Source organism: Orcinus orca, chromosome 18 (genome assembly GCF_937001465.1).
Source record: "Orcinus orca chromosome 18, mOrcOrc1.1, whole genome shotgun sequence".
Taxonomy (NCBI): Eukaryota; Metazoa; Chordata; class Mammalia; order Artiodactyla; family Delphinidae; genus Orcinus; species Orcinus orca.
The window spans coordinates 44,042,271-44,068,279 of NC_064576.1; the positions used below are offsets into that span (position 1 = coordinate 44,042,271).

Consider the following 26,009-nt stretch of genomic DNA (forward strand, 5'->3'; position numbering starts at 1 on the left):
TGAACAATATGCCATTGGGAGAACTGGAGATGGCTTAATGGGGGAGGCGACTGGGTAACATCAGCCAGAGCCTTAATTTGAACATAGTTCTTTAGAAAATATGTTAGACTGCCCTCAATTTAAATTCATCAGAAATTCAGGAGTATTTTCCCCAGTGTGTTTTACAGCAGAATTGTTCCTACCTGAGGTTATTAACCTGCTCACCTGTCATTTCCTAAGAACTCCTAAAGATTTCTGCTTCAACCCCTGGACTTTCAACCTAAAGAACCTATGGTTTTAAACTGGGGAAAGGGAACAAGAAAGAATGATTCAGCCTCTTGCCGCTTTTTACTCTGCTGGATAAAATCATTATTTTTTTCCCCCAGAATGACCTGTAACTTCCTACATTTCTTACGTTTCAACTTCAAGTTTCATTTCTCGGGATGCCTACAGCTTTTCACCTGGCTAGATGGAAGCCAAGATTTTACTTTTCTCTTCAGGGCTATTCTGCTGGGCTAGAGTCACTAGAAGCAACTTTAACTTCAGGTTGTTATATATATCACATCTTTTAAAGCATAATCAGGCTATGTGCTTCATGATCTGGTTATTAGAGTAAAGGTCTGTGTGGCCAAAGGGCTGTACTTCTACAACTATTGAGAAATAAACAACCTTGACTAGACAGGGAAGGAAAAGTGTGCAAGTTGGTCCCTATATCCTGATCAGGGGATTCTTTTCCTCCTTCCCTGATTCACCAAAAAGCACACTTGCCCATACTGTTCACATTCGCAAAATATGTTTGTTACTCTCAGAGCTCCTGGAATATATATCCTCCAACGGTTGCCTTTTGTCAGTGAACTGTTCTGCACACCTCCGCTGCTTATATTTTAGGAATTTTTTTTCCTTTGGGAGAGACAAGGGTGGCTTGTAAAACTACTAGTGGAAAGTAAGCATTAAGAATCACTTCACCTTCTTCATCAAATAAAACCACCTGAATTGCTGGTTCTATGAACCAGTATGTAATTCAAAAGTTTGATGAAGAACAGAATACTTTGAGTCTCAAAATATCTCCCCATAAATTACTTATTAGCTAAAAGAGACAAATGATAACTTGACAGTGGAGAAAGTTCGTGGGCACCACCTTAACCAAGATGCTAATGAGACAGATGACCATCAGGGGGCTCTGGTAAGGATGCACAGAGAGACTCACCGTCACCTCTGTGGAACCCCATCCAAAGCACGTAACATGAAACAACCATGAGAAAACAGAGGACAAACCCAGAATGAGGATCCTTCTACACAACAACAGCCTATACTCGTCACAAACTCTCAATAATATGAAGAACAAAGAGGCTGAAGAATTATTTCATACTTAGACCAAAGTGACATGAGAACTAAGCGCAATGCATGATTGTACACTGGTTCCTGGCCTGAAAAAATTAGCCATTAAGGATGTTACTGGAATAAGTGGCAAAATTTGAATATAGATGGTAGATCAGTCAACAATATCAATGTTAAATTTCTGACTTAGACCACTGTGCTGTGGTTTGGTAAGAAAATGTTGTTTCACTTAGGAAGTAATCACTATTTCCAGGGAAAAGGGCACATGTCTCTTTACCCTTAAGGGGTTCAGGAGAAAAAAACATGTATATATGGAGAGACAGTGAATGCCAAAGCAAATAAAGCTAAACATTAATAATTGGTGAATCGAGGTAAAGCACATACAAGAGTTCTTTGTACTAATCTTGCAACTTTTCTTTCAGTTTGAAGTTATATCTATAACTATATATTTACATCTATATAGATATATAAAATCAACACACACCATTCAAAATAAAATGCATCAACCTAAAATCCAGCCTATTCTTCAGGAATTGTTGGCAATCTGAAGAGAAACAAAGGCTAGCATACCAAAAGGGATTGGGTCAGTAGATTCATTCATTAGGACCCTGAGTACATTTCTACTAACTTAAATTATGCTTTCATTTGAATAAAACATTTTGGACTGCCTTAAACTTAGTGCCAATTACTTATACATTTAAACGGTCAAAGTATGAATTCCATACTTTTCCCCAAGTGAGGCGCAAGGCTGTCAGTATTCTCGTGTGCTAACAAGTAAGCAAGGCCAATTTCTATAACCTAACTATAGGACTTCTGGGTATGTAAACCTTTTCTCATAGGCCCAGTTCCCTATTTTCTTAGAAAATCCAATTTGCTCTGGGATTTCAAATATCACCGGCTCTTGTTTTTGTCACAACAAATGAAATATTTTATTCTTTAGATTCTTAAAAAGAAATTCAATGAATCTTTGCTCACTGCTAGCTTTTCTATATCTCTCCCAATATCTCTTTGATCAAGCTTTTCCAGCCACTCTGGAATACTCCAGGGGTAATTAGAACTTCTTACCTTCTTTAGCCCAAAAGGAGCCAATTCATCACAAGCTGTCATGGATTCTGATTCTAAATTACCAAGAGCCCAATTACTAACAGAGGCAGGGAATCTTCTTTGCAAGTAAAGTGATTATTTCTTTGCAGATGCAGTAGCATTTCACTTTTTAATTATGTTCATTCGGATCAAATGTGAGAAAATTCTTCCTCATCTTACTTTCCTTCCAAAGAACACGATACAAGAAACATTAATCCCAGAGTGATACAAGGCCAGACCTGCAAGGGCCTTAGGCAGAGCTGGACAACTATCAATGGGTCTTGTCCATTTTACAGGGTCTTAGTGGCTCCTTAAACTCTAAAGGGGAAAAAAGGGACTAATTATTTGTTACATAACATACTTCACCTAAGGGCTTGCCAAACCTTCCAGCATCTGCTAAGTTGTGACGAGACAGCATAAGATGTTGAGATAAACATAGACTAGCGCAGAACAGAACAATTTTGTTTCTTGTGCAGGCAAAGAACAGAGCCACAGTGATGGGGATGAAGCAGTGTGTGCAGGTAAACATAAGCAACGTGGGAACAAATCTGTTTTTTCTCACTTAGGTGCTATTAACATGATTATGTGTTGTCAAATTTTGAAAGAGAAAAATAAACAAAAACAGTTTGGGAGAAGAAGAAGGACACTCCGGAGGATCTGAAGGAACATGAGGCCACCACGGTTTACACAGATTTCCCAAGGCCTGAAAGACACCTGTCTGTCCACTTTGCTTTTAACCTTAAAGACTGGCCAGTTGTGGCTCCCGCAGCCTGTAGACCCGAGGCCTGCATCCTTACCTCCCCTTCCCCTCTCTCCACGTGGTCAGCAGACTGACGTCTGTTCACTCACTTCAGACATTCAAAGGTCAAGGTTTGCGCTCAGTGAGTATCTTCCAATGATCTGTGCTCCAGACAACAGTGACTACCCTTTGTCCTGGTATGAATGCAGTTGCTCACCGTTTTCCAAACACTTTCACACATATTTAAAGAAGAGTTTGGGAGCCCTCCAAGATTTTAAATTTTAGTTAAAAGTGAAATTATATAGTAAGCTTTTGAAAAATTAAAACATCCACGTATGTGAGATTGTACCTCTGCCTTTACTGTAGGCTGTTTGCGAAATTCAGGAAGCTCTGCCTTTCCATTCATGAAACAGATAGTCGTTGAGCACCTCCTAAGGGCAAGGCAGGATGCCAGGTGATAGAGGTGGAGAAACAGGGCTTGTTCCTTGCTCTGATGGGGAAGGCACGTAAGCAGACACCCTCGGCACAGGAAAACACAGAATGGAGGTGCTGTGATGGGATAAAAGGGTCACGCTTATAAGAACAAAGGAAAAGTGCATCCTTCCAATGCAGGAGACACAAACAAGGTCAGGAGGTTGGCAGGTGTCTTGAAGGAACGTCAGTCTTGCTGAGTGGGGGCAGAAACCCCAGGCTTACCCAACGTAGCATGGGCATATATGCTTGCCACATTCCAAGAATCAGAAGCACAAGAAAGATGAAGCCAGACCAGACACCACAAAGCTGTGACCGTTGGGCTTAGAAGTCTGGGATTTTTATGAACCAAGGAGGAGCATGAAGGGGAAGTGATGGTCTAACTGGCTGTGCTGGTAGGGGCAGGTGGGGGCAGATGAGGCTGCTGAAATGATCCGCTGAGGGATGACAGAGCTGGCTGTGGCAATGGGAATGGAAATAAGTGGAGATTCAAGAGATCTGGGGCCGGTACAAACCACAGGGACTTGTAACCATCATATGAATGGATGAGGAAGGAGGCAAAATAGACTCTGAGCACTATTATATGTGAACACTCGGATGGCGTCCATGGACTGGCCGGCTTTTGCCAATTGAAACATTTCCTGTGTTTAAACAGTCACATCCTGCACTGAGCCCTTGTTTTAAGCTCTTCAAACATCCCTGAGGTAAGTGGGGGAGTTATTTCAATCCTCCTTTTTACAGATGAGAGAACCAAGACTGGCAAGGTTTAGCCCTAAGCAGGAAACCCAACTAACCCAACTAATTGGTGCAGAGCTGGGACGAAAGATCAGTATAGTCCTCATTACACAATCCAACGAAACACGAAGATAGCTCAAAACTGTCCTAGTGACATGTTTCCAGCCTAAGTGGGACAAAGTTCATACAACTTTATACCGTGAGCTGGGTTGTAAGGTGGTTTGTTGATAATGTCCATTCCAAAAGCCAACGGAAAGGTACCAGTATGCTGAATCATTAAAAACATGGATGTGCAGAACTCAAGTCTTACACCTTTCTGAACAAAATACCCTTCACGGATGCTAGTTTTAGACTCAAGTTTTCCCAGCATAAAGATTTTAAAAGAACAATCTGTCTAAAAAGCATGTAAAGAAATTCATTGACAAAGGTTTAGATGTTTTAGGACTTTAATGTCCTTTACATGGTCAACATAAAACACTGACAATGGATGAACAGTAGGGGAAAAGACTCTTCAGCAAAGATCTTCCCAAGCTCACGGCATCACTGGTCAAACACCAGAAAGAGAACAGTCACGTGAAGAAACAGTAAGGGAATTTAACACAGATGTTTAGTTTAACAGCATAACTGAAAAACAAAACCAACCAACCAACCAACCAACCAACCAACCAACCAACCGTTCTTCTACCCACTGAAAGGAAAGTAAAAGTGAATCAGGGAGCTTCTAAATCTTGTGAAGCAGCTTAAAAAGGGAGAGGGGAGGGGGAATGGGAGGCACACAACTGTTGAGAACGTAACACTCTAATGCACAAGGTCAGGGATCCTAACAAATTCTCAAAGTCTCAACATATACCAACAAGAACCGTATTATTAGAAATATAAAGGCACAGAGATATAAATGCATAGAGATATAAACTATTTGGTATTAAAAACAGACCTTGCTATATAAACATATAGTAAGTCACTTTTATTGCTTTATGAGAATAACCGTATAAAGAAAGTCCAGAAGACCCCACTGCTGTCATCTTGCAAAGGATCAAAATTCAGCACCGATAGGGCCCCACCCACCCTCCGTGCTGTGTGTGTGTCTGTCTCTAAAAACAACAACTTGCAATTGGCATATACTTAAACCCATAGGCAGCTTTGAATATGAGATCTAGGCAGAAAAAGTAGTAGCAAAGAGAACAGTAGCTAGAATTTGGTAGAAAGCAAGAGAAGACTTTTTAAAAGCTTCCAGTTCAAGTCAGAATTAAGGTTAAGTTTCAACAGCTTGGGATAGCTGTGGATGTTTTTCTGTTCTCTGGAAAAAGAAGAAAATCTATCATAAGTATGTTCATTCGAGAAAAATACTGTGTTTGTTTAGTTTTTTTTAGACATGCCCAAGTGACTTTCAATTTTGTACACCTTCAAGGGCAGAGTGTATATTGGTTGGGATGTGCTCATAGCTGGTGCATCTCCAAAAAATGCTTCATGAAGGCTGCCAGCTTGTGACATCTTCGATGGTGACAGCCTTATGCAGAGAGGCCCGAATCCCTCCCACGGACCCAGAAGAACCACCGATGCAGCCGTTAAGAACAGGAACATCTGGCTGATCATCAGGACGACCCTCCTTCCCGTCACCAGCTCCTGCAAGAGTCACGGCACCTGAGGCCATCGTGTCCAACCTCCCACCTGAAAGCCCCCGCAGGTGGCCAGGAGTGTCACACATCTCAGTCATTAGAAAATTCCTTTCCAACACAGTGAAGGACCGTCACGCTCACAGGTAACCTAGGTTAGCTCAACTCTTCGATGAGCCTGCCATGCGGGGAGCAGGGAGCGGGCAGCTATTCTCATGCGTGAGAACATACATTTTTCATGGAGCTGACAGATTTAACTACTGTCTCTGACGTTCGGGGGAGCAGCAGTGTCTGTTCTTACACTGAACAGGCTGTGCCAGCTGCACCAGAGATGCAATGGCACCCTTTGTGCTGTCAGAGCAGAGATTTTCAAAGGAAATTTTGACCAAAGCTCTAGAAGGTGTGGCCCCCCCATGCTCCCGGCCATGGAATCGCGCTAAGGGGCCTGTAAGCAGCAGCAGGAGCACCCCTGTAACAAACGGTCTTTCCCAACTAGTTACAATAACTGCTACTCCAGGATGGGCAGGCTCCTAAAAGTGTCTCCTTCAGCATCTGAAAACTAAACCAATTCTCTGACAAGCTTCTGGATGGGACGTGTACTCACCTATGCCCTTTCAGGGAGATCATATTGAGTTCAAGAGCTTTGTCGAGAAATCTTTTTTCTAAAGCATCATCTCCTTTGGTGTTGCCAGTGTGGAATGGAATATTCATCTTGCTTCTATTCTGGGGCTCCAATGGACATCTGAAAAACATGTTTCTTCTTCCAGCTATTTTTCTGCAATGTGCAACTGCCATTAACACAGCAACAGAAAAGTTTTAAAAACCATTTTCCAGATGCAAACAAGAGATTAAAAAAAAGATCTGTGACAGAACATTTATAATTTACTTAGGGACACCACTCTTGCATATGGAACAGTGACTTAACATTCTCTTATACGACTCAGACTTAATTTCCAAGAGCCTCAGTTTCCTCATCTGAATATTAGGAATAATAATAATATCTCCATTTCATACTAGTTATGACAGTTCAGTGGTACAACATATATGAAGCTTCCAACCCATGGCAGCCACACAGCAATGTGAATGACTCTTTCTCTACAAGGGTGCAGAGAAAAAAAATAAGTTGGTCCGAATAGTGGTGGTAAGATTTAAAAATAATGAGCAGCAGCTTTCAAAGCACTTAAAACACTGTATTGTCCCAAGCTGTGTGACCTTGAACAAGTTACTAAATCTCTCTGTTGTGCCTCTCTGATGTGAGGACTAAATGGCCACAAATTCTCTGCAGCCCTCCCAGCAAGAGGTGGGGTCTTGTGCTCCCTGCCTTTTGAATCTGGGCTGGCCTTGTGGCCTTGCTTTGACCAAGAGACTGCAACAGGAGTGACGCTGTGCAACTTCCAAGCTGAGTCCTCAAGGGGCATGTGGCTTCTATACCTGCCCTCTTAAAACATCACTGCCGTGTAAGCAAGCCCGAGATAGCCTGCTGGAAATAAAAGGCCCAGCCAACAACCAGCCAGCACCAGCTGCCAGACAGATGAAGGGGGTCATTTAGACTCTAGGTGGATCACCAGATGACTTTGATTGAATAAGTGATCTCAGATGAGACCAGCAGAAGAAACCACCCCACTGAGCCCAGCCCCACCTGCTGACTGAAAAGAATCCTGAGCCAAGGAAATGGCTGTGGTTTTAAGTCACTGTCATGAAGTGTTCTATGATGCAAAAGTAGATAACTGATAGAATTCAGAACAGTGTCTGGAACACATTCAATGCTATGTAAATATCTACTGAAGTCAATAAATTTGTCTTTTTATTCTCCGCACCTTGCACAGGGCTCATACAGACTCTCAAAAATGAATGAGTTGGGCTTCCCTGGTGGCGCAGTGGTTGGGGGTCCGCCGGCTGATACAGGGGGCGCGGGTTCGTGCCCCGGTCCGGGAGGATCCCACATGCCGTGGAGCGGCTGGGCCTGTGGGCCGTGGCCGTTGGGCCTGCGCGTCCGGAGCCTGTGCTCCGCAACGGGAGAGGCCGCAGCACTGAGGGGCCCGCGTACCACAAAAAAAAAAAAAAAAATGAATGAGTCAAGTTTCATCTAGGATACATTAGTATTTGACTTCAGTTTCGGATTTGGAAAGTGAGCAAGCCAAAATTATCTTCCACTGACAACCAAAGGAGACAAACAGAAGAAGAGCTGACATGCTATTCTGGATAACAAGGAAAATATGTAATAACTCTCTCCATTTTCTCAAACACATCCTGTCCTATTCTTCCACTTCTAAAGGGTGGGATTCATTAAAACTTAACAGCACAGGGCTTCCCTAGTGGCGCAGTGGTTGAGAGTCTGCCTGCCAATGCAGGGGACACGGGTTCGTGCCCCGGTCCGGGAAGATCCCACATGCCACGAAGCGGCTGGGCCCGTGGGCCATGGCTGCTGAGCCTGCATGTACGGAGCCTGTGCTCCGCAACGGGAGAGGCCACATCAGTGAGAGACCCATGTAACACAAAATAAATAAATAAATAAATAAATAAAATAAAAATAAATAAATAAAAATTTAGTGTCTACTCTCTTTGATACTGTGCTGCCTCAGGCTCCCCAGGTGACAGTCCAATCATAGAGCTGGAGCAGCAAAAACGACACATGATTTAAGGGGAAAAAATATTAAAAGGGGGAAGAATTAGGAACCTGGATTTACAAAGAATCTGTATTTACAGTCATCCCCCGCACATTTACCCATCCTACTGTGAACGTAGATCGTATCATCACAGCAACAGTGTCATAACAACTAGAAATTGAAGATTAAATTTGCACGGTGCCCGAGAGTGTCCCTGCTGTGGGGCTGAGGGAAGGAAGAAAAAGATGAAGGGGAATCGGCTGCTCCCAACCTAGCAAGACGGCTGTGGAGGGAATTCAAATTCCACAGGACAAGCGCTGTGGAAGCACAGAGCTGAGCAAGTACCTCTGCCTGAGGGAAGATTGATGGTTTCAGAGGAAGGGAGGTGGGAGGGGTCAGGACAGGGGGAGACAAAGGAATGGCATCTGGCAGAGAGCTGTCTCTGCCAAGGCACGGGGGACACCAGCAAGTTCTCTGCAGCACCTGGGGTGCTGGGTGCCTGGCTGGGGACAGGACTGCAGACCGCAGAGGGCCCTGCGGACACGCTCTCCTGGAAACTGGATCGATCGGATCCTGGAGCAACAAGGAGCAATCAGGTCTGCACAACAAGGAGTTGTGCGTTTTAGAAAAAGCACTAGGACACAGGGGCTGGAGGGTGGGGACACTGGGGGAGAGGCCTGCTAGAAAGCTCCCACAAAGAACTTTCTAGGTCAACAGAATTAGGGCTCGTGACCAAGACAGGGACACTGGGGAGTTTCAAGCTTGGGCACTAAATGCAAATGCCAATAGGGACCCAACGGTCATATAAATGAGTATAACAGGCCCAACATGACAGACTCAGCACAAACTCCCTACGTTACCTGTTAACTGTGAGGGCCCGTTCTTTACTTCCACAGAGAAACAGTCTCCCTTTTGCTTGAAACACACGGCCCTCCCAGTCTGTTTCTCCCACTTTCAGAGACACGGGGATTATGAAATAAGACATCTGGATTTAAAACATCTTCCCATGTTCCAGTAAGGGCTCAAATTGTGTGTTTTAAACCCTGTGAGCCACACCGAGCACTGCCGTGGGCTGTGCTGGGCCACTGCTCCCAGGCGTTATCACTAAATCCCAGAGCAAGGGCAGCGCCTGTGGCCTGAATGAGTTGGGGGGCAGGGAGAAGGTGCCAGGCTGACAGAGCGCTGGCAGGGGGCTGGGAGGGTGTGGAAGCAGCGGGTAATCCTGGGACTGCAAAGCTTCCAGGACAGAGTCTGAGCAGCGCTCCCCAGGGAGTCTATCAGGGAAGCTGATAAGGATGGTTGTGACTGGAAAGGCAGTGCCACAGTCAGTCCTAGAAATTTAGGAAATCCTGAACAGGGCTACACGGGTTTCTTGACTCAACTTCCTACAGCGTCTCAAGAGCTCCGGTGAATCGTGAACTCCCAAGACGATAATTCATACAGGAACAGAGTTTTCCCAAATGCTTGTGGCTGAAAATCCCACTGCATCTCTGGGATGAGTATTCTAGAATGCCCAGTGAGAAACCCCGGGACTCCCCAAGGTACCAGAGGGGTGTGTGTGAGGGGAAAGGCACCACCTCAGCACGAAACAGGATCTCACAAAGGTGGTGAGGGTTAGGAGGGCGCAGAAAACCGCAGGCAGTTGGCAAGCGATGACAAGACGCTCGTTTCAGTGGTGTCTGCTCCAAAAGACAAACCAGAAACAGGAAGGGCGCGAAGAGTGCATCCTGTGGTGAGAGAAGCCCACAAAAGAGTCACTAGGCCTCTCCTGACTGCCTAACTTTTAAATAAAAAATTAACTCTAAATTTGCACACGATTAGGAAAACTAGAGTAAAAATATAAAGATCTATTCCCTTCCATAGAGGTGGTTGCCATTAACAGCCTTTTGTGCATTTTCAGGATCAGATACACAAATGTGTATACGTGTATATATGCGTCTTTCCATATGTACATATATACATATATAGTATTTACAAATACAAACACTGTGGGTTTCTAACTGGAATAATAGACATGTTCTTTTCTACACCTGCTCTTTTTCCTTTTAACCTGATAATATATCAGGTCATATTCCCAGTTTGCTCACAGACCTTCCCCTTTCTCCACACACACGTTACTCCATACCATGGATGGATCCTAATTTCCTTCATCAGACCCCTCCTGAAAGACATCCGGGTTGTCTCTAGATTTTCCCCATTACATAAGTATCCCTCATTGGACTTGCGGGTGCCTGATTTTATGCACACTTCTGTGCAAGGCAGAGTACTGGCAGAGGGCAGGTGCCTAGAAGTAAAAGTCTTTGGACAAAGAGCAAGAGAGTTTTGAACTTTGATGGACGCTGCAAACCTCGCTCCAAAATTGAACACATTTATTACACTTAACATAGGCAAAGTGTGCTTGTTCCCTCGTCTACACCAGATGTTATCAGTCTTTAGAATTTCTGCCCATCGGAGGGGAAGAAAATCCCATGATTTTAATCTGCATTTCCTAAAGAAGTCGGCCCCTCTTCATTTGTCTAGTAGCCAGCTGTGCTTCTTCTGAGTTGTTTGCTCATACAGGTAGAAACCAGCCCCTGCCTTTTTAAAATTTGGTTATCCTTTTTCATTTATTTGTGGGTTCTTCTCTATATCAACAGTAACCTTTCTATGTTAATATACTACCAAATTTTTGTGTCTGTCATTTTGTTTTGTTTACGTCTTGAACTGTAGAAAAGTTTTAAATTTTCATGTAATTAAATATCTTTTACTTTATGTCTTCTGAGTTTTATGGCTTACTTAGGAAGGCTTCTGTACTCCCTACACTTACACAGAAATTCTCTCCTGTATTTTATATTTGCTTCTTGCATTTAGTTGCATCTGCACCTTTTCGACTGACTAGAATTTGTGTATGCTGTGATGCAAATATCTAATTTCTGTTTAAATGAATTATCAATGCTTCAATCAGTCAATTAGACAAAACGTCAAGTTAGACTGTAAAACTGTCTAAGTTAAAATACAATTCTCAAGTAAACAGGGACCAGTTTCTGGACTTTTCGACCGATCTGTCTTTCCCTCTGCCAGTGGCTTTATATGTTAATAGATCATATGTTAACATTATATCTTATTAATGTTAACATATATGTTTAAAATATTTCATCTATCCTTTTGCACTAACTTTTTCAGGTGAACACTGAACTGACTTCTAGATATTTACTAATTTTTGTGACTATTGCAAATGGGATCTTTCCTTGCTTTTAGTGTTATTTCTGGAGAATGGGAAAGTAACTGACTTTTACATATTTAGACACAACTGATCACAATTCTGAACATGATCCTTTCTAGTTTTTCCACTGATTCCTGCATTTGGGAAAAAACAGTCATTATCATCTGTGATTTTTGTTGTTTCCTTACTAAAGGCCCTGGAACCGGCCCTCCCCCCGACTCTCCTGATGTTCTTTCCCTGCCGGATCCCACTTCCCCACTGCACCTGACCCTAACCTGTCTGCGCTGCTGTAAAACACTGTTTGTCCACAGGGTTGTGATGACAAAAAAGTGTATTCATATCTGTAAAGCGCCAAGGGCTCTGCCTACTTGATTTTGGGGTTGTCACTAGACACATCACATGCTTCCCTCTCTTTCCTAAGGCCTGGACCCCACAAGAAAGGGAGAAAAGGTGACCTCATATCTGGATATGGATTTTGTCACTTCACGAGCTTTATCATATTAAAATTAATATCTAATACATATTAAACACTATGTGTCAGGAACATCCTAGGTGCGTTCCATAAGAACCACAAATAATATTAACAGCTAACCGTTAAGGAAATAATTAACCGTTAAGGAATAACCATTAAGGCTGTTTTAATTTTAGCACACCGGATATATAAGGGGTATAAGTTCTAGTAGCATTAAAAAAAAGAAAGAGTTACCAATTCTAATAGTAGCTTTTCCTTTTCGACCACTTCCCAAAATTATAGTTCTCTTTTTCTGTCTAGCAGCTTTGCATGGTTCCTTCACCGATGGAGAAGTTATCCACTGGTACTGAGAAAGAAATGATAAATATGCCATTTAAGTTTCAGGTAATTTAGGAGGGTTTGATCTTCATTGGAAATTAAGATATTTTAAGTTAATAAAAGGTCTTCAATCTGCATTTCTGGGAAGCTAAATTAAAGCATCACACAACATTTTCAAAACCAGAAAAGCCATTTCATTTGACTAAAAACTTAGTTTTAAGATGGCAGAAAGTACCTTGATAATTTTCTTTTAAGAAGGAAAGAAAAACAAGCCATTAAAGAGAAATTCTTCCAAGAGAATTAAAACATATTATATACCTCTGACTTGGCACTCCTTCCATTCTGGAGACCTTTTTTGATAACTGTTTTCATCACAGAATGATTTAAAGTAAAATAAATTGAAATTAGAGTAATTATTTCCCAATGAGTGGCTACTGCCATTTAAAACCAAAAGCCAACTAATTATTGCTTTTCCCATAAATTTAAATATGAAATCTACATTATGTAATTATACACTTATCTCCCCCTTTGTGTATTCTAATTTCTTCCTCAGAAACCTAAGATGCCATCTTGCAGACTGCCTCCAGTGGCTACTATTTTGGCAGCAGCAAAGGTCAACTTTAAACATTTTGCATCTAAAGTGGCTTTAGATACCTTTGGATAGAAAGTACAGTCTGAGCACTGTCCAGACACTTAGATACCTAAAGGGCATCTAAGATAACAAACCAAAGTCCTGATATTCCCTCAAAAGCTGCTCCTCCCATCAGCCCCCTCCTTCTAAGTGATACCACCCAGTTGCACACATAATCATCAACGACTTGTCTCCTTGTTACTATTCCCTTCATACCCCACATCTAATCTATCGGCAAGCCTTGTCAGCTACACCCTCAAAACACAACCTGAATTCAACCACTTTTCACTTGCTGCAAAGTTCCAACCTAACCTAGGCCATAAACATCTCTTATTTGGACCCCTGTGATAGTCTCCTAACTGGTCTCCCTGTTTGTCTTCTTTATTCTCCCAAGTCTATTCTCTATACCAGGTCATCTTATTCAGATACTATTTGGATCATGCCTTTTTCCACTTCAAAACCTTCTACTCATATAGAATAATCCACATCTTTACTCTGGCCTTCAAGACTTTACAAGAGCAGACCCCTGGCTAGCTCCTTGACCTCATGTCATACCACATCTTCTTCACTCAGTACTCTGGCCATGTTGGCCTCCTTGCTTTTCCTTAAATACTCCACCCACCTACATGCCTGCATACGCATTGCCTCCTTGTCCTGGAATGTGCTTATTCCAGTTCTTCCATGGCTTGCTCCTCTCTTCATTCAGGTCTCCGTTCAAATGCCACTTCTCCAGTGAAGCTGTCCCCTAACAAACCTGTCCAATGGAGTCCTACCTGCCCCCGCTCACTCTCCTTACATTACGATATTTTTGCACTTCCTACTATCTAAAATTATATGACTTATCTGTTTACTCATTTCTAACTGAACTCCTTCACTAGAATGGAAGCTCCATGAGGGCAAGACTTTTGTGTGTCTGGTTCACTGCTTTATCCCTTGTGCCTAAACCCGTATCTGGCAAACAGAAGATATTTAAAAAATTACCTGTGAATCTGACAAATGAATAAAGTACTCCTTGCAAGAATTCAGAGGTTGCACAAGAAATAATGCTCTTGGTGGAAGCAGGTTTAGTATCTAGGTCCACCTCTATTCAGAGTAGGGATAAGAACAACTTACAAGTATAATTCACTTTAATTAGTAAATTACCTGCTAAAAACATAAGTGCAACACTAGAAAAGTACAGTTGACTCTTGAACAACATGGGTTTAAACCTCGCAGGTCCACTGACACACGGGTATTTTTCAATAAATATGTACTATCGTCCTACACGATCCAAGGTTGGTTGAATCCACAGATGCGGAACCACTGACTATAAACTTATACCCAGATTTTCTACTGCATAGAGGTCGGCACCGCTAACCCCACATTGTTCAAGGGTCAACTGTATACGATGAGGAAAGTTAAACACATTAAGTTTTAAAAACTGTCAATACATGAACAAATTCTTTTTGTTTTGTTATGTGTTAATCAATTTTAAAAAAGTGACCACATACCAACAAGTGGATATTTTCTTACATCCAGAAAGAGCAGAGTTCTGTTGGTTTCAAGGGCCTTTAGTAAAGCCTTTGCTCCTTCACTGGTGAGGCCACACTGCTGCAGGTCAAGGGTTTTTGATGAAAGACAAAACGTCACTTAGTAACTCTACAGATTTAACATATAGACAACTCTCATTTTCTCACGTGTCGAAGAGTCCTACCCAAGACAAGTCACGGCAGGTTTGTAATTTTGGGTATGGAAAAACAAAAGAAAGGTATACGCACACACATAATGCATAATCCAATTTAAAAACCTCTTCTTGGATGTGCAATGATAACCCTTGCTTTAGTACCAATAAATCATCCAACATATTTTACAATTACAGAACTGAAGAATAATTGTATATATAACCTGTGAGCAAAAAGCATCACAAAATGAATCTCAGTTCATAATTAGTAAAGGCGGCAGTGGCACGTAAACCTCACAAGCAAAACCTGGTGGAGCTCAGAAATGCAATGCATTCTTTTGATCATGATCTTCAGCTCCAAATCACACTTGAAACTAGTTAAAAGGGGAAAATAAAATAGAAGAAATGTAATAACTGTTAGTTTTAGAGCAAAAAAGACAAGTCTAAGAGGATACAAATAATAACAAATTTAAACAATGTGTGAATAGAGAATACATACTAATAACAAATTCAAGCAATGTGTGAATAGAGAATACATACTAAAAACCTATCATGAAAGTATGATGGTCAAGAACTCTCGCGGTAAAACGTCAGACAAAAACCAGAGCAAATGAACATGACTTCTAGTAGTTCTGGGGCTGAACAACCTACCCATTTAAACAAAAGGGATCATCACAAAAGCACAGGTATTAAAAACTATTACATGAAAGGAAACTATCATGAGTCATTTATTTAAGTGTTGAGTGGACCATCACATTAAAATAACTGGAGTCTTTCAACACCCCATGACATACAGAAATAGCAAGTCAGACATATGGATCTGACAGGATATGATACAACCCCTACAAACTCTCACTACAGAAGAATGGACACATGGTGTAATTAACCAACTAGCCAAATGAAAACAAACAGCCAGTAAACCTCACCAGGAAATCAAATGAATACAAAATAAAACAAAATGTGGTTATTCTCCTATCAGATTAAGCCAAGATTCTGTAAGAAAAGTCTTCAAAATGTCTATACCCTTTTGATGCAACAACTCTCTTTTTAAGAATTTAACCAAAAGAAATAGTCAGAGATATAGGTAGGGATATATATCAGAGTACAATTTGTAACTGAAAAACTGGACAAAGCTTATATACAAGAAAGGATAAGCTATGTGCACTGTGGCATATTCATATAATGGAATACTGAACAATCACAAAAAATGATGCAGGAGATGCAAATTTACTGACTTGCTAAAATGCTCATACTAAATTAACTGAAAAATGTTATAAAATTTGGAGTAATCCTACTTGCATAGAAAATGGAGAGGTACTCATTTTTGTAGTTTTACATTTTTTTACAAGTGCTACAAACCAGTGTTTGTGAGAGGCAGGCTTCACATCCACTGTTGGGGTGTACTACAGATTGGCATAGCATTTCTGGATGGTGATTTGGCAATGTGTATCAAAAGTCTTAAAAATATGTCACACTCAGGTCATTCCACTTCTAGTTCCTTATTCTACAGAAGTAATCCCAATGGACACAAAGATGTATATACAACGTATTCACAATGTTTCTGACAGGGAAAAACAAACTGTCTAAATCTAATGGCAAAGAATTGATTAAACTATGGGACATCAATATGATGCTATACTACATGATACATCATTAAATGAAAAAAGCAGGAATATGAAATAGCAAGTATACTAGAATTTTATTTTGTTATCCCTAAGTGTACAAAATACATTCATAGAAAAAAAAGACTGAAAGTATATACACCAAAATGAATAGTGATTATGTCTGGGTATTAAGATTATAGGTAATTGTTCTCTTGTAACTCTGCATTTTCTACAATGAATATATGCAACTCATAGAGAAAGCTGACAAGCAAAATAAAACCTATCAGAAAAATGATGCTTTAAAAAAAATTCCTATCACGACAGTATCATGCCAAAAGCTAAGCATGTATCATATTAAAAATTCAATTATTTTCAATTTTAGAATTTACTTACAAGCCACAAATCCTCACTAAGAGATTCTGCAAAAGCACTTGTACCCAGGTCACCAATGAGCATGTCGCAGTTCAGAGTGATGCGTCTCAAACCAGCCATACAGTCAAGATCAGGTCTCCTGGAATGAAGACTCTCAGCCCAGGTTTCTTCGTGCCTTCTGGTAGTCTGATACTTCAAAGATTTAATGGGACAAAATTAAGATGCTTCAATAAGGAAACAGGGTGTGCCTACTGAGTATGGCTTATTATGTCAGAGATTTACACACACACGTATCAAGCATATGTGCCAGGAGAATCAAGCTGAGAAATTAAACAGTCAGTTCTGCTTTATGAGTCCAGTGACCCACATTCTAGTCGGTCAGTGATTAGATTCCAGTCACTGGATGACCTGTTTCTGAACAGTTATGTAAAGTTGGACAACTCAATTACAGTCTATGAATTATTTTCCTGATCTTCTAAGTCAGGGAATTGGTTCTAAATTCTATCATTGCTGAGGCTCTAAATGTCATCATTCTGTCCTCCACTGGTCTCCAAACACCTGACTGGGCAACCCATAAGAAAACTTTTTAATATGCATCTTGTTTATTAACAAATTATATACACGAAGTTCTATACATATAATGTATGTACATTATAAACCACACAGATATTTTAAAAATGATACAAAGGCAAATAGGTTCTAATATTTTCTTTTCCTAAATCTAAGGCATTATTTTATTATTATTATTATTATTTTTAAATATTTATTTGGCTGTGCCGGATCTTTACTTGCGGCATGCCGGATCTTTTAGTTGTGGCATGCGGGCTCTTAGTTACGGCATGCATGTGGGATCTAGTTCCTTGAGCAAGGATCGAACCCGGGCCCCCTACATTGGGAGCGCAGAGTCTTAACTGTTGGACCGCCAGGGAAGTCCAAGGCATTATTTTAAAAACTGTATTACAAAATAGATCTCACATGTTACCTAAGGTATGCACACAAACTTTAGAGGCCTGGACTATGCAGAGCCAGTTTGATGTGCCTTGGGAAAATAATGGTTTGACATTTAACCACAAGTACTGTCTTAAAGACATTCAATTCTTTATATTCATAAAATAAATTATGGTAATAGGGAACACTGACTTTAAATGAAAAAAGTCTTATTACATTCTTGAAAAAATAAAAGACTCAAAGTGCCTTTGACACTCTAAAACGAAAATCATTAGTGTCATTTTTCTATTAACAATAACTTATAAAAGCTGCAAGCAGAAATAACAGCAATCACTTACACAGTGCTTATTATGTGCCAGGCACTATTTATACAAATTAGTACATTTAAACCTCATAATGAGGCACAGAGGTTAAGTGATTTGTCCATGGTCACTAGCTATGAAATGGGAGAAAGGGAATTTGAACCTAGGCCATTTGGCTTCGGCACCCAAGTTCTTGACTGTTTTCAACCACAGGGGTCAATGCACTTGCCCTGTATATAGGCTCAAAGAATTTTTCAATTTTTAAAATCTAAATTTAAACATTTCCAGCTTTGCGGGCTACACAATTTCTGTTGCAACTACTCAACCCCACTGGCGTAGGGTGAAAGTAGCCATAGCTACCATGTAAACAATGGGTGCAACTATGTTCCAAAAAAACTTTCTTTACCGGGCGACAGGCTAGATCTGGCCCACCAGCCGTAGTTTACCTATCCCTGATCTGCACCATCAAACTATTAAAAAGGCTTCATGTCAAATTATTAAATAACTTTAGGCCTAAATACAGTCATTATAAACACTGTAAAGTTGGTAAGGCATTATTTTAAAAACTGTATTTACAAATTGCTGATGTAGTGATTTTATAAGTTTATAAACTACAGCAGCTAATAAACACTTGATTCATTTAAGTCTTGAAGACTATAATGGCATAGTTTTTTGACAGTATCACAATCAATGTTTTCAGTAACTAAAACTACATAAAAATATTATTATGTATTATATATTAAATCTCTTATTTCTAAAATTAAGTGGACTATCTTTACTAAATGGTAGAATCCCAAACTGAAAACTGGTCATATTCTTTCAACAAAACAAAATCTGCATTCACAGGTATCAAAAGACAAAAATTAACTGCCATTTGTACCAATATATTAATGTGCTTCAATCACATATGTTTTCATGAAAGTTCAAACATAAAAAAATCACCTTTAAGATCTTGGCCATGTGATCTGCTCCCTGCCATGTCAGATTACACCCCGTGAAGTTTACTGTCTTAAGAGTGATAGAGTTCTTTACACCTTGACAAATAACAGAAACACACACACACACACACACACACACACACACACACACACAATAAGATGAAGAGCCTATACATTTGTCAATCTTGACTTATTTGCTTTTCTTGAGTCAATTGGAGGTTTATAGCCACATTCTTAAAATCATTAACTACAATCTTCCCAAACAGGTAATTGACAAACAGATGCATTCTAAAACTTGTCAGTAACAAAGTGTTATTCCAGTTAACAGCAGCAGTTTAATTCTATTTAGTTACTAAAACTGAATACACTGAATACTGCAAACTTTATTCCCAACCACTCAGTAAAACACTACATACCTTTTGAGACATAGGAAAAAAAAGAAAAACCTAAAAATCTTAAGACTCTTCCTATTTTCATTTCCAATGATACATGCCAATCTTGATGATCAATCATCGAATTAAATGTCAACTATAAACCCAGTATTTTATTAGCTGCTATGCAGTATACTAGAGCAATAGAAGAGAGAGAACCTCAAACCCTCTGTTTCCTCAAATTGAAGGCAGGCTTCCTGACCCCTCCAGACCACTACTGGACACAGGGAACACACAGTAATATTTCAGGACCCCAACTTACAGTCACCTGCTTTGTGATTACTTCCATGACACCCCCCCACTAACACCAATGAGTTTGCTGCTCTTACGGGACATGACATATATTTCCTATTTTAACACATACCACAGTTTATTATAATTATGACTGCAGATACATGTTCTAACAATTTAAAGATGATCATGACTTTTTTGTTCTTTACATCTTGCTATTTCCCTTCCCATAATATTTCTTGAAGAGAAACATTAAAATACAGACAAACACAAAAAACAGAAAATATACAAAATGTGTGGTTTGTGGCTTAACACAAACTTAAGTAAAATTAGTTCTGACAGTATCCAGCATGACAAACTTCCATGGTACATATGAGAATGGTCCAAGGTTTGAGCAGGCACAGGAGACAATCCAGGCATGAACACCACCAAGAAAAGATAGACAGGAAGTAGCATGGTGTGTAGGAAATCACGAGACCAGTCTGATGGGAAGAGACTTAAACAAGACTGAAACTCACTTTCTAAACCTCCATCTCCAAGTGGACAACTCGCAAGACACAGGTGCACCAAAGTGGCCGATTTATTCAATCCATTTAATGGGGAGAACAAGTTTAAAATTTTATTGGTTTAGTTTGCCCCAAAAGCAGCTATCAAATGTTGGCAGGACACAATGAAGGCTTACCTTTGTTAACATAGTTAAGTCTTTCTCTCTCACAACTACGCCACTTAGCTCCAGGTTCCTTAGCACACACGACGCACTTACACAGCATTTAAGAGCTTTACACAACTAGAAGGTCACATCTTTATTTCTAATCGCAGGAACACGACTTCTGTAAACTTTATTTCTGTCACAACCTAAACCAAAATTATTGTAAAATGAGTGATTTAAACCATATATTTTATCATCATTAAAAAGCATATAAAGGGCTTCCCTGGTGGCGCAGTGGTTGAGAGTCCGCCTGCCGACGCAGGGAACACGGAATCGTGCCCCGGTTCGGGAGGATCCCACATGCCGCAGAGCGGCTGGGCCCGTGAGCCATGGCCGCTGAGCCTGTGCGTCCGGAGCCTGTGCTCCGCGGCGGGAGAGACCACAGCAGTGAAAGGCCCGCATACCGCAAAAAAAAAAAAAGCATCTAAATAAAAAACAAAGCATCTATTCTGTGCTAAGGATTAGAAACGACTCCTGCCCTTAAAGCCTTCGTTAAGGAGGAAGATGTATAAAATCAAAATTTCAATCACATGAGATAAATAAACGTAACTTTTATGCACAGAGGTTCCTATGGAGGCAAAAACTTATATCTAAGTGACGGCTTCATGATAACCCTGAAGTACAATCTAGAAAGATGAGAGTATGCAGACTTGGAGTACAATGTGCATTAACTGCACAGGGAATATCTGTGCAAAGACACTCAAGCCTGACACCTGCTGGGCACATTAAATACTGCAGGTGGGGATGACTAAAGGCCAGGGGTCCAAGTGTGAGAAGAGACAGAAAAGAAAGTAGAGATGCTGGCCGAAGCAAGCCTGGCAGAGAGCATGGCTTGTATCCCACAGGTGATGAGGCCTGGGGCTACCACTGGCTGAGTAAGGGTGCCTCCGCTGATTAGAAAAAGGCACCCCGCTGCTGAAGGACCGATTAGATAAAGGGAGTGATCACAAAAAGCTCCCCTTCCTCAGGGCCAAAGAGCCCCATGAGGCTTGGCCGAGCACAGTTCAGACTACACGCCTCTGTGCAGAGCACACGCTGACAGCTAGTATGCACTAACTCGGTGTGGCCAAGCCATTAGCAGCATTATTTTAAGCGTATGTTTTTACATTAGAAGATCACATAAACTGAGTAGGCAGATAAACAGGGGAACGGAGCCCAGGGGCCGTGAAACCACCCAGGAGCTTCTGCCATAGTCCGGGCAAAATGTAATACGGATGAAGAAGCAAATTTAGGAGGAGGCCAAAATCTACAAGTTAGACCCACTGGATAAAAAACATAAAGGAAGTTCAGTGAAGGAACTCTGAAGAGAATGGGCTCAACAATAAATTTTTGTTACATTCAATGTAAAATATGTGGCAAAATTAAGTACCGTGGCCTTTAAGGTCCCTTCCAGCTCTAATTTCTTTTGATTTCTAACTTATTACTCTGCTTAAGTAAAATCCCTTCAGAGGTACAGAACAGTTCCTACACCTGAATGGGAGGCAAAGAATAATGTGACTTCTCTTCACCAAGGGGATGAGTTGAACTGTCCTTGCAGAAGAGATAACAGATGGTGTGAACCCCAGATCCTAGAAAAGGGCCAGGCACACGATAAGTATTCAGCTTTTCAAAAACAAATGAACAATCATTTCCTATCCTAAATCTTCACACCCTTCCTCTGCTGGCTACTTTCTCTCAGCTTATAAACATCCTCAAATATACTCACTTAAGAGAGGCCCACGCACTGCGATGAAGAGTGGCCCCCACTTGCCGCAACTAGAGAAAGCCCACGCACAGAAACGAACACCCAACACAGCCATAAATAAATAAATAAAAATTTAAAAATAATATATATACATACACTCACTTAAAAAACTCTCAGACCCATGATTCTTTGTATCGTCTTGTGGGTAACCTAACTATCTCCCATGCCTTCAAACACCTGTCCTCCCAAAAAGCCCAGATCTGAACCTTGGGCCCAGACCCGTCTACCAGGCCCCTCTACAGCACTGAAGATCAAGTAAGATCCTCTCCCCACCCCCAATCCCTTCCTACTGTGCTCTGTATCTCACAAAAAGATGCAGCTGTAAACTGTCACCCAAGCTTGCTGCCCTTCCTTTTCTAGCTGGTCACCAGGCCCCACCCATTCTCTCTCGGATCTCCAAAATGCAGTCCAACCTTTTATAACTTAAGTGGGACCTTTAGACTACAATTCACCCTGCACCCAATCAACTGCCTTCCACATGGAGGTCCCAGTGAGCCTCTAAACCAGAAGTCCATCTTATTGTTTATTAGGGTTTCCCACAGCCTTCAGGATAAACATCCAAACTTCTGACAGGACAAACAAGGCCCCTTTATGTTTGTCCCCACTAGGTTTCCAGTATCAACTCTCATTTCTTTCCCAAACCCTGAGTTCCAGTCCTGTACATTAGTTTTGCCATATTTTCTTATATTTCTCAACCTTTGACACACTGCTCCCTCCTGCCACCCCAGGAGGTTCTACATATCCTTAGAAAGGATGGCACCTCCTCCAAGGAGCCTACCCTGAACTTTCCCTTTTAAGATTCTGTGCTCTGCAAAGGGGAAAGGTGGCGGGGAGGGATTAATTAGGAGTTTGGGATTAACATATACACACGGCTATATATAAAATAGGTAATCAACAAGGACCTACTGCATAGCACAGGGAACTCTACTCCATATCCTATAATAACCTGCACGGGAAAAGAATCTGAAAATGAATGGATATATGTATAACTGAATAACTTTGCTGTACACCTAAAACAAACACAATATTGTAAATCAACTATACTCCAATATAAAATAAAAATTAAATTAAAAAACAAAGAGATTCTGTGCTCTGCAGCACCAGAACTCACTTCTTCCAGAGAACTGACTACTGTGCTTGTGTTTACCTGCTGCCCAGTAGAAGGGGAGATTACCTAGGGCAGAAGCATCGTCTCCAGCAGCCCTTGGTTCTGACAACTCATTCAAGTGCCAGGATACTTTACACACATAAGGTGCTTAATTAATTGTAAGAACCCTCAGAAAGAGTGGTTTTTAATGTCATTTTACAAGTGTGGGGATTGCAGTTCAAAAGTAACCTGCCCAGGCCACAGAGAGCATAAGCCCTGGAATTCAAACCCTAAGCTGCCTTCACACCAGTGCTCTTTCCACTATATGATATGACTATTGAAAAAAAGATTTTTGGGGGCCTCCCTGGTGGTGCAGTGGTTGATAATCTGCCTGACAATGCAGGGGACACGGGTTCGAGCCCTGCTCTGGGAAGATCCCACATGCCGAGGAGCAACTAGGCCCGTGAGCCACAACTACTGAGACTGCGCGTCTGGAGCCTGTGCTCCACAACAGGAGAGGCCGCGACAGTGAGAGTCCCACGCACCGCGATGAAGAGTGGCCCCTGCTCTCTGCAACCAGAGAAAGCCCTCGCACAGAAACGAAGACCCAACGCAGCTAAATAAATAAATAAACCTAATTTATAAAAAAAAAAAAAAGATTTTTTTATCCTGAGACCTGTTTTAGTGGAAAGGAAATGAAGCTGGGATATATCCATTTCCTAATCGCTTTGGTCTGTACCAGGCAAAGTCATTCAACACACCAGGTAACATCTGTGCAACCATTAACGATGCTCCAAACTGTGCTAAGTGTTCTACATTGCAGAGTCTACAAGCATTAACAGAGTGAGTCCTTGTAACCGCCACGGAGAGTGGGTCCTGTTAAGCCCATGCTACAGATGAGTACACTGAGACCTAGAAGCCTTAAGGCACTCGGCCGGGGTCACCGAGCTGGCAGGAGTCCTAGGCCGCACGCCCCGTCTAGTGCACGCACACCCGGGCACTGGGCGCCGGTTCTAGTGCCCAGCCTCCACCTTGCACCATCTAAAACCCCGCTTCGCAGCGCCCACACGACAGCCCCCGGATGCAGGAACTACAAACCTGTCTCGCCCAGCTGTGGCTGGAAGAAGCTCTGGATACAGATCAGGGGCAGAGGGTGCTCAGGGGCGGCACCCAGTCCAGCCCGCGGAAGCGGTCGGCGATAAGCCCAGCAGGCCCTCCCGCAGGCAGAGGCACTGAGTCCTGCAGCGCGCACAGGTCCTCACAGCGCGGGAAGAAGTCGGCTGCTGTGTCGCAACGCGGCTTCACCGAGTGATCACGGCCCGAGCGCAGCTTCGGGGACGCTGGCTGTGGACACGATGCCCACACCCGCCTGGGGTCCCCTGCTCGCCTCCCGGCCCCTCGGGCGCTCACTCCCGGCGGCTGCGGGCCCGCAGCGTGCGCAGGACCCGCGTCGCAGCCAGACAACGTAGGGCCACGAGCCCCATCTAGGCCAGCCCCTCCATGCCGCGCTCCCGCGCCGCCTCCCGCGGCGAATCGCCGGCCCTTGGCGCCTCCCTCATAGCTCTCTGCGCGCGGGGCTGCTGTTCAAACCGGCGGCGGCTCCATGGGGGCGGGGCTCGAGGACGACTGTGCGCTCGCCGTGCGTCCGCACGCAGCCCCGCCTCACATGGGGACGCTGCCTGAGGAGCAGGGGCGGGAGCTTTGAGATTAGGGCAGCGCGAAAGATAGGAGGTGTGGAGAATTTGGGATTTACAAAAAGCGTTTGCTGACTCATCCAGTGAGACATGGTTGTATCAACGCATTTTAAAAGTAGTAAAACTCCCAATAAGTGTCTGTGCTCGCCCTGCCCAGGAGAGAGCGTGCTCTCCGTGAGGGACACATGAGAGGCTGAGTGAACGTCTGCCTGTGATCCCTTACCTGGTGCAAGGGTGTGTGAATTTCTGCGGTGAGCTCTTAATTTCTGTAGTTTCTGCTGACTTGACACGGTGGTTGGCAAATGGTGACGTATTCCATGCATTCACGACATGATCGTGGTTACTAATAATTACTTTGTTCTCTCTGTGCATGTCTGTGTCCTAATATTTTCTTTTTATAAGAACACCAGTCATATTGGATTAGAGCCCACCCATTTGACCTCATTTGACCTCAGTTACCTATTTAAGAGTCTTATCTCCAAATACAGTCATATTACGAGGTATTGGGGGTTAAGACTTCCACATATTAACTTGAGCAGGACACAATTCAGCTGATGATAGAAGGTAAGAGTAATTTAAGCAAGTAACTATTTTTTAAAGTGAGTTGCTTAAAGATATGAATTTACTCAAGAAGAACAAGAAGAAGTTACATAACACTGTATGTTATACAAAGATATTAAATTAATCATCATAACAGCCTGTGAGATGGGCATTAAATTAGACTAAGCAAGATTAAGCAACTTATCCAGAATTGTATAGTTGGTACTTTCCAGAATTTAAACCAGACATTTTCCCAGTTCCATTCTACATTATATCTTCCTTTCATTATTTGAAATGAATTTTGAGTCTTCATTTTGCTTAGTTTCTGAAGTTATGTGGGGATAGAATGGAGTTGGATATTTTCAGTGACATTCACACATGGGGAAGGAAATTGAGTCCAGAAGCTTCCGTGATGTTTCCATGGAGAATGCTAACAACAGAACCAGAAACACTATTATCCTTTTGTTTCAGTCATCTTTCGTAACACACTACAAGAATTAATTTTAAGAAGCCCAATGTTTTCCAAACTTTCACCAATGGGCTCTGTGGGGTCCTCTAATAA

General features: G+C 41.9%; 1 protein-coding gene and 1 long non-coding RNA gene across 2 annotated transcripts in view; both read right to left on the reverse strand.

Moving 5' to 3' along the window:
* LOC117197588 (uncharacterized) overlaps positions 1-26,009 on the reverse strand; it is a 183,055-nt gene that overhangs the window by 37,806 nt on the left and 119,240 nt on the right. Inside the window, exons 3-4 of the mRNA XM_049701383.1 lie at positions 12,473-12,584; positions 6,563-6,746 (exon numbers count right to left, since the gene is read on the reverse strand). Of these exons, the coding sequence (XP_049557340.1) occupies positions 6,563-6,746; positions 12,473-12,584 (296 nt within the window). The remainder of the gene's footprint in view (positions 1-6,562; positions 6,747-12,472; positions 12,585-26,009) is intronic.
* LOC125961890 (uncharacterized) lies at positions 12,626-24,829 on the reverse strand. The gene is made up of 3 exons (XR_007472989.1): positions 24,312-24,829; positions 16,845-17,015; positions 12,626-15,221 (listed from the first exon to the last, which is right to left on the reverse strand). It is a non-coding gene; the product is annotated as an uncharacterized LOC125961890 (long non-coding RNA).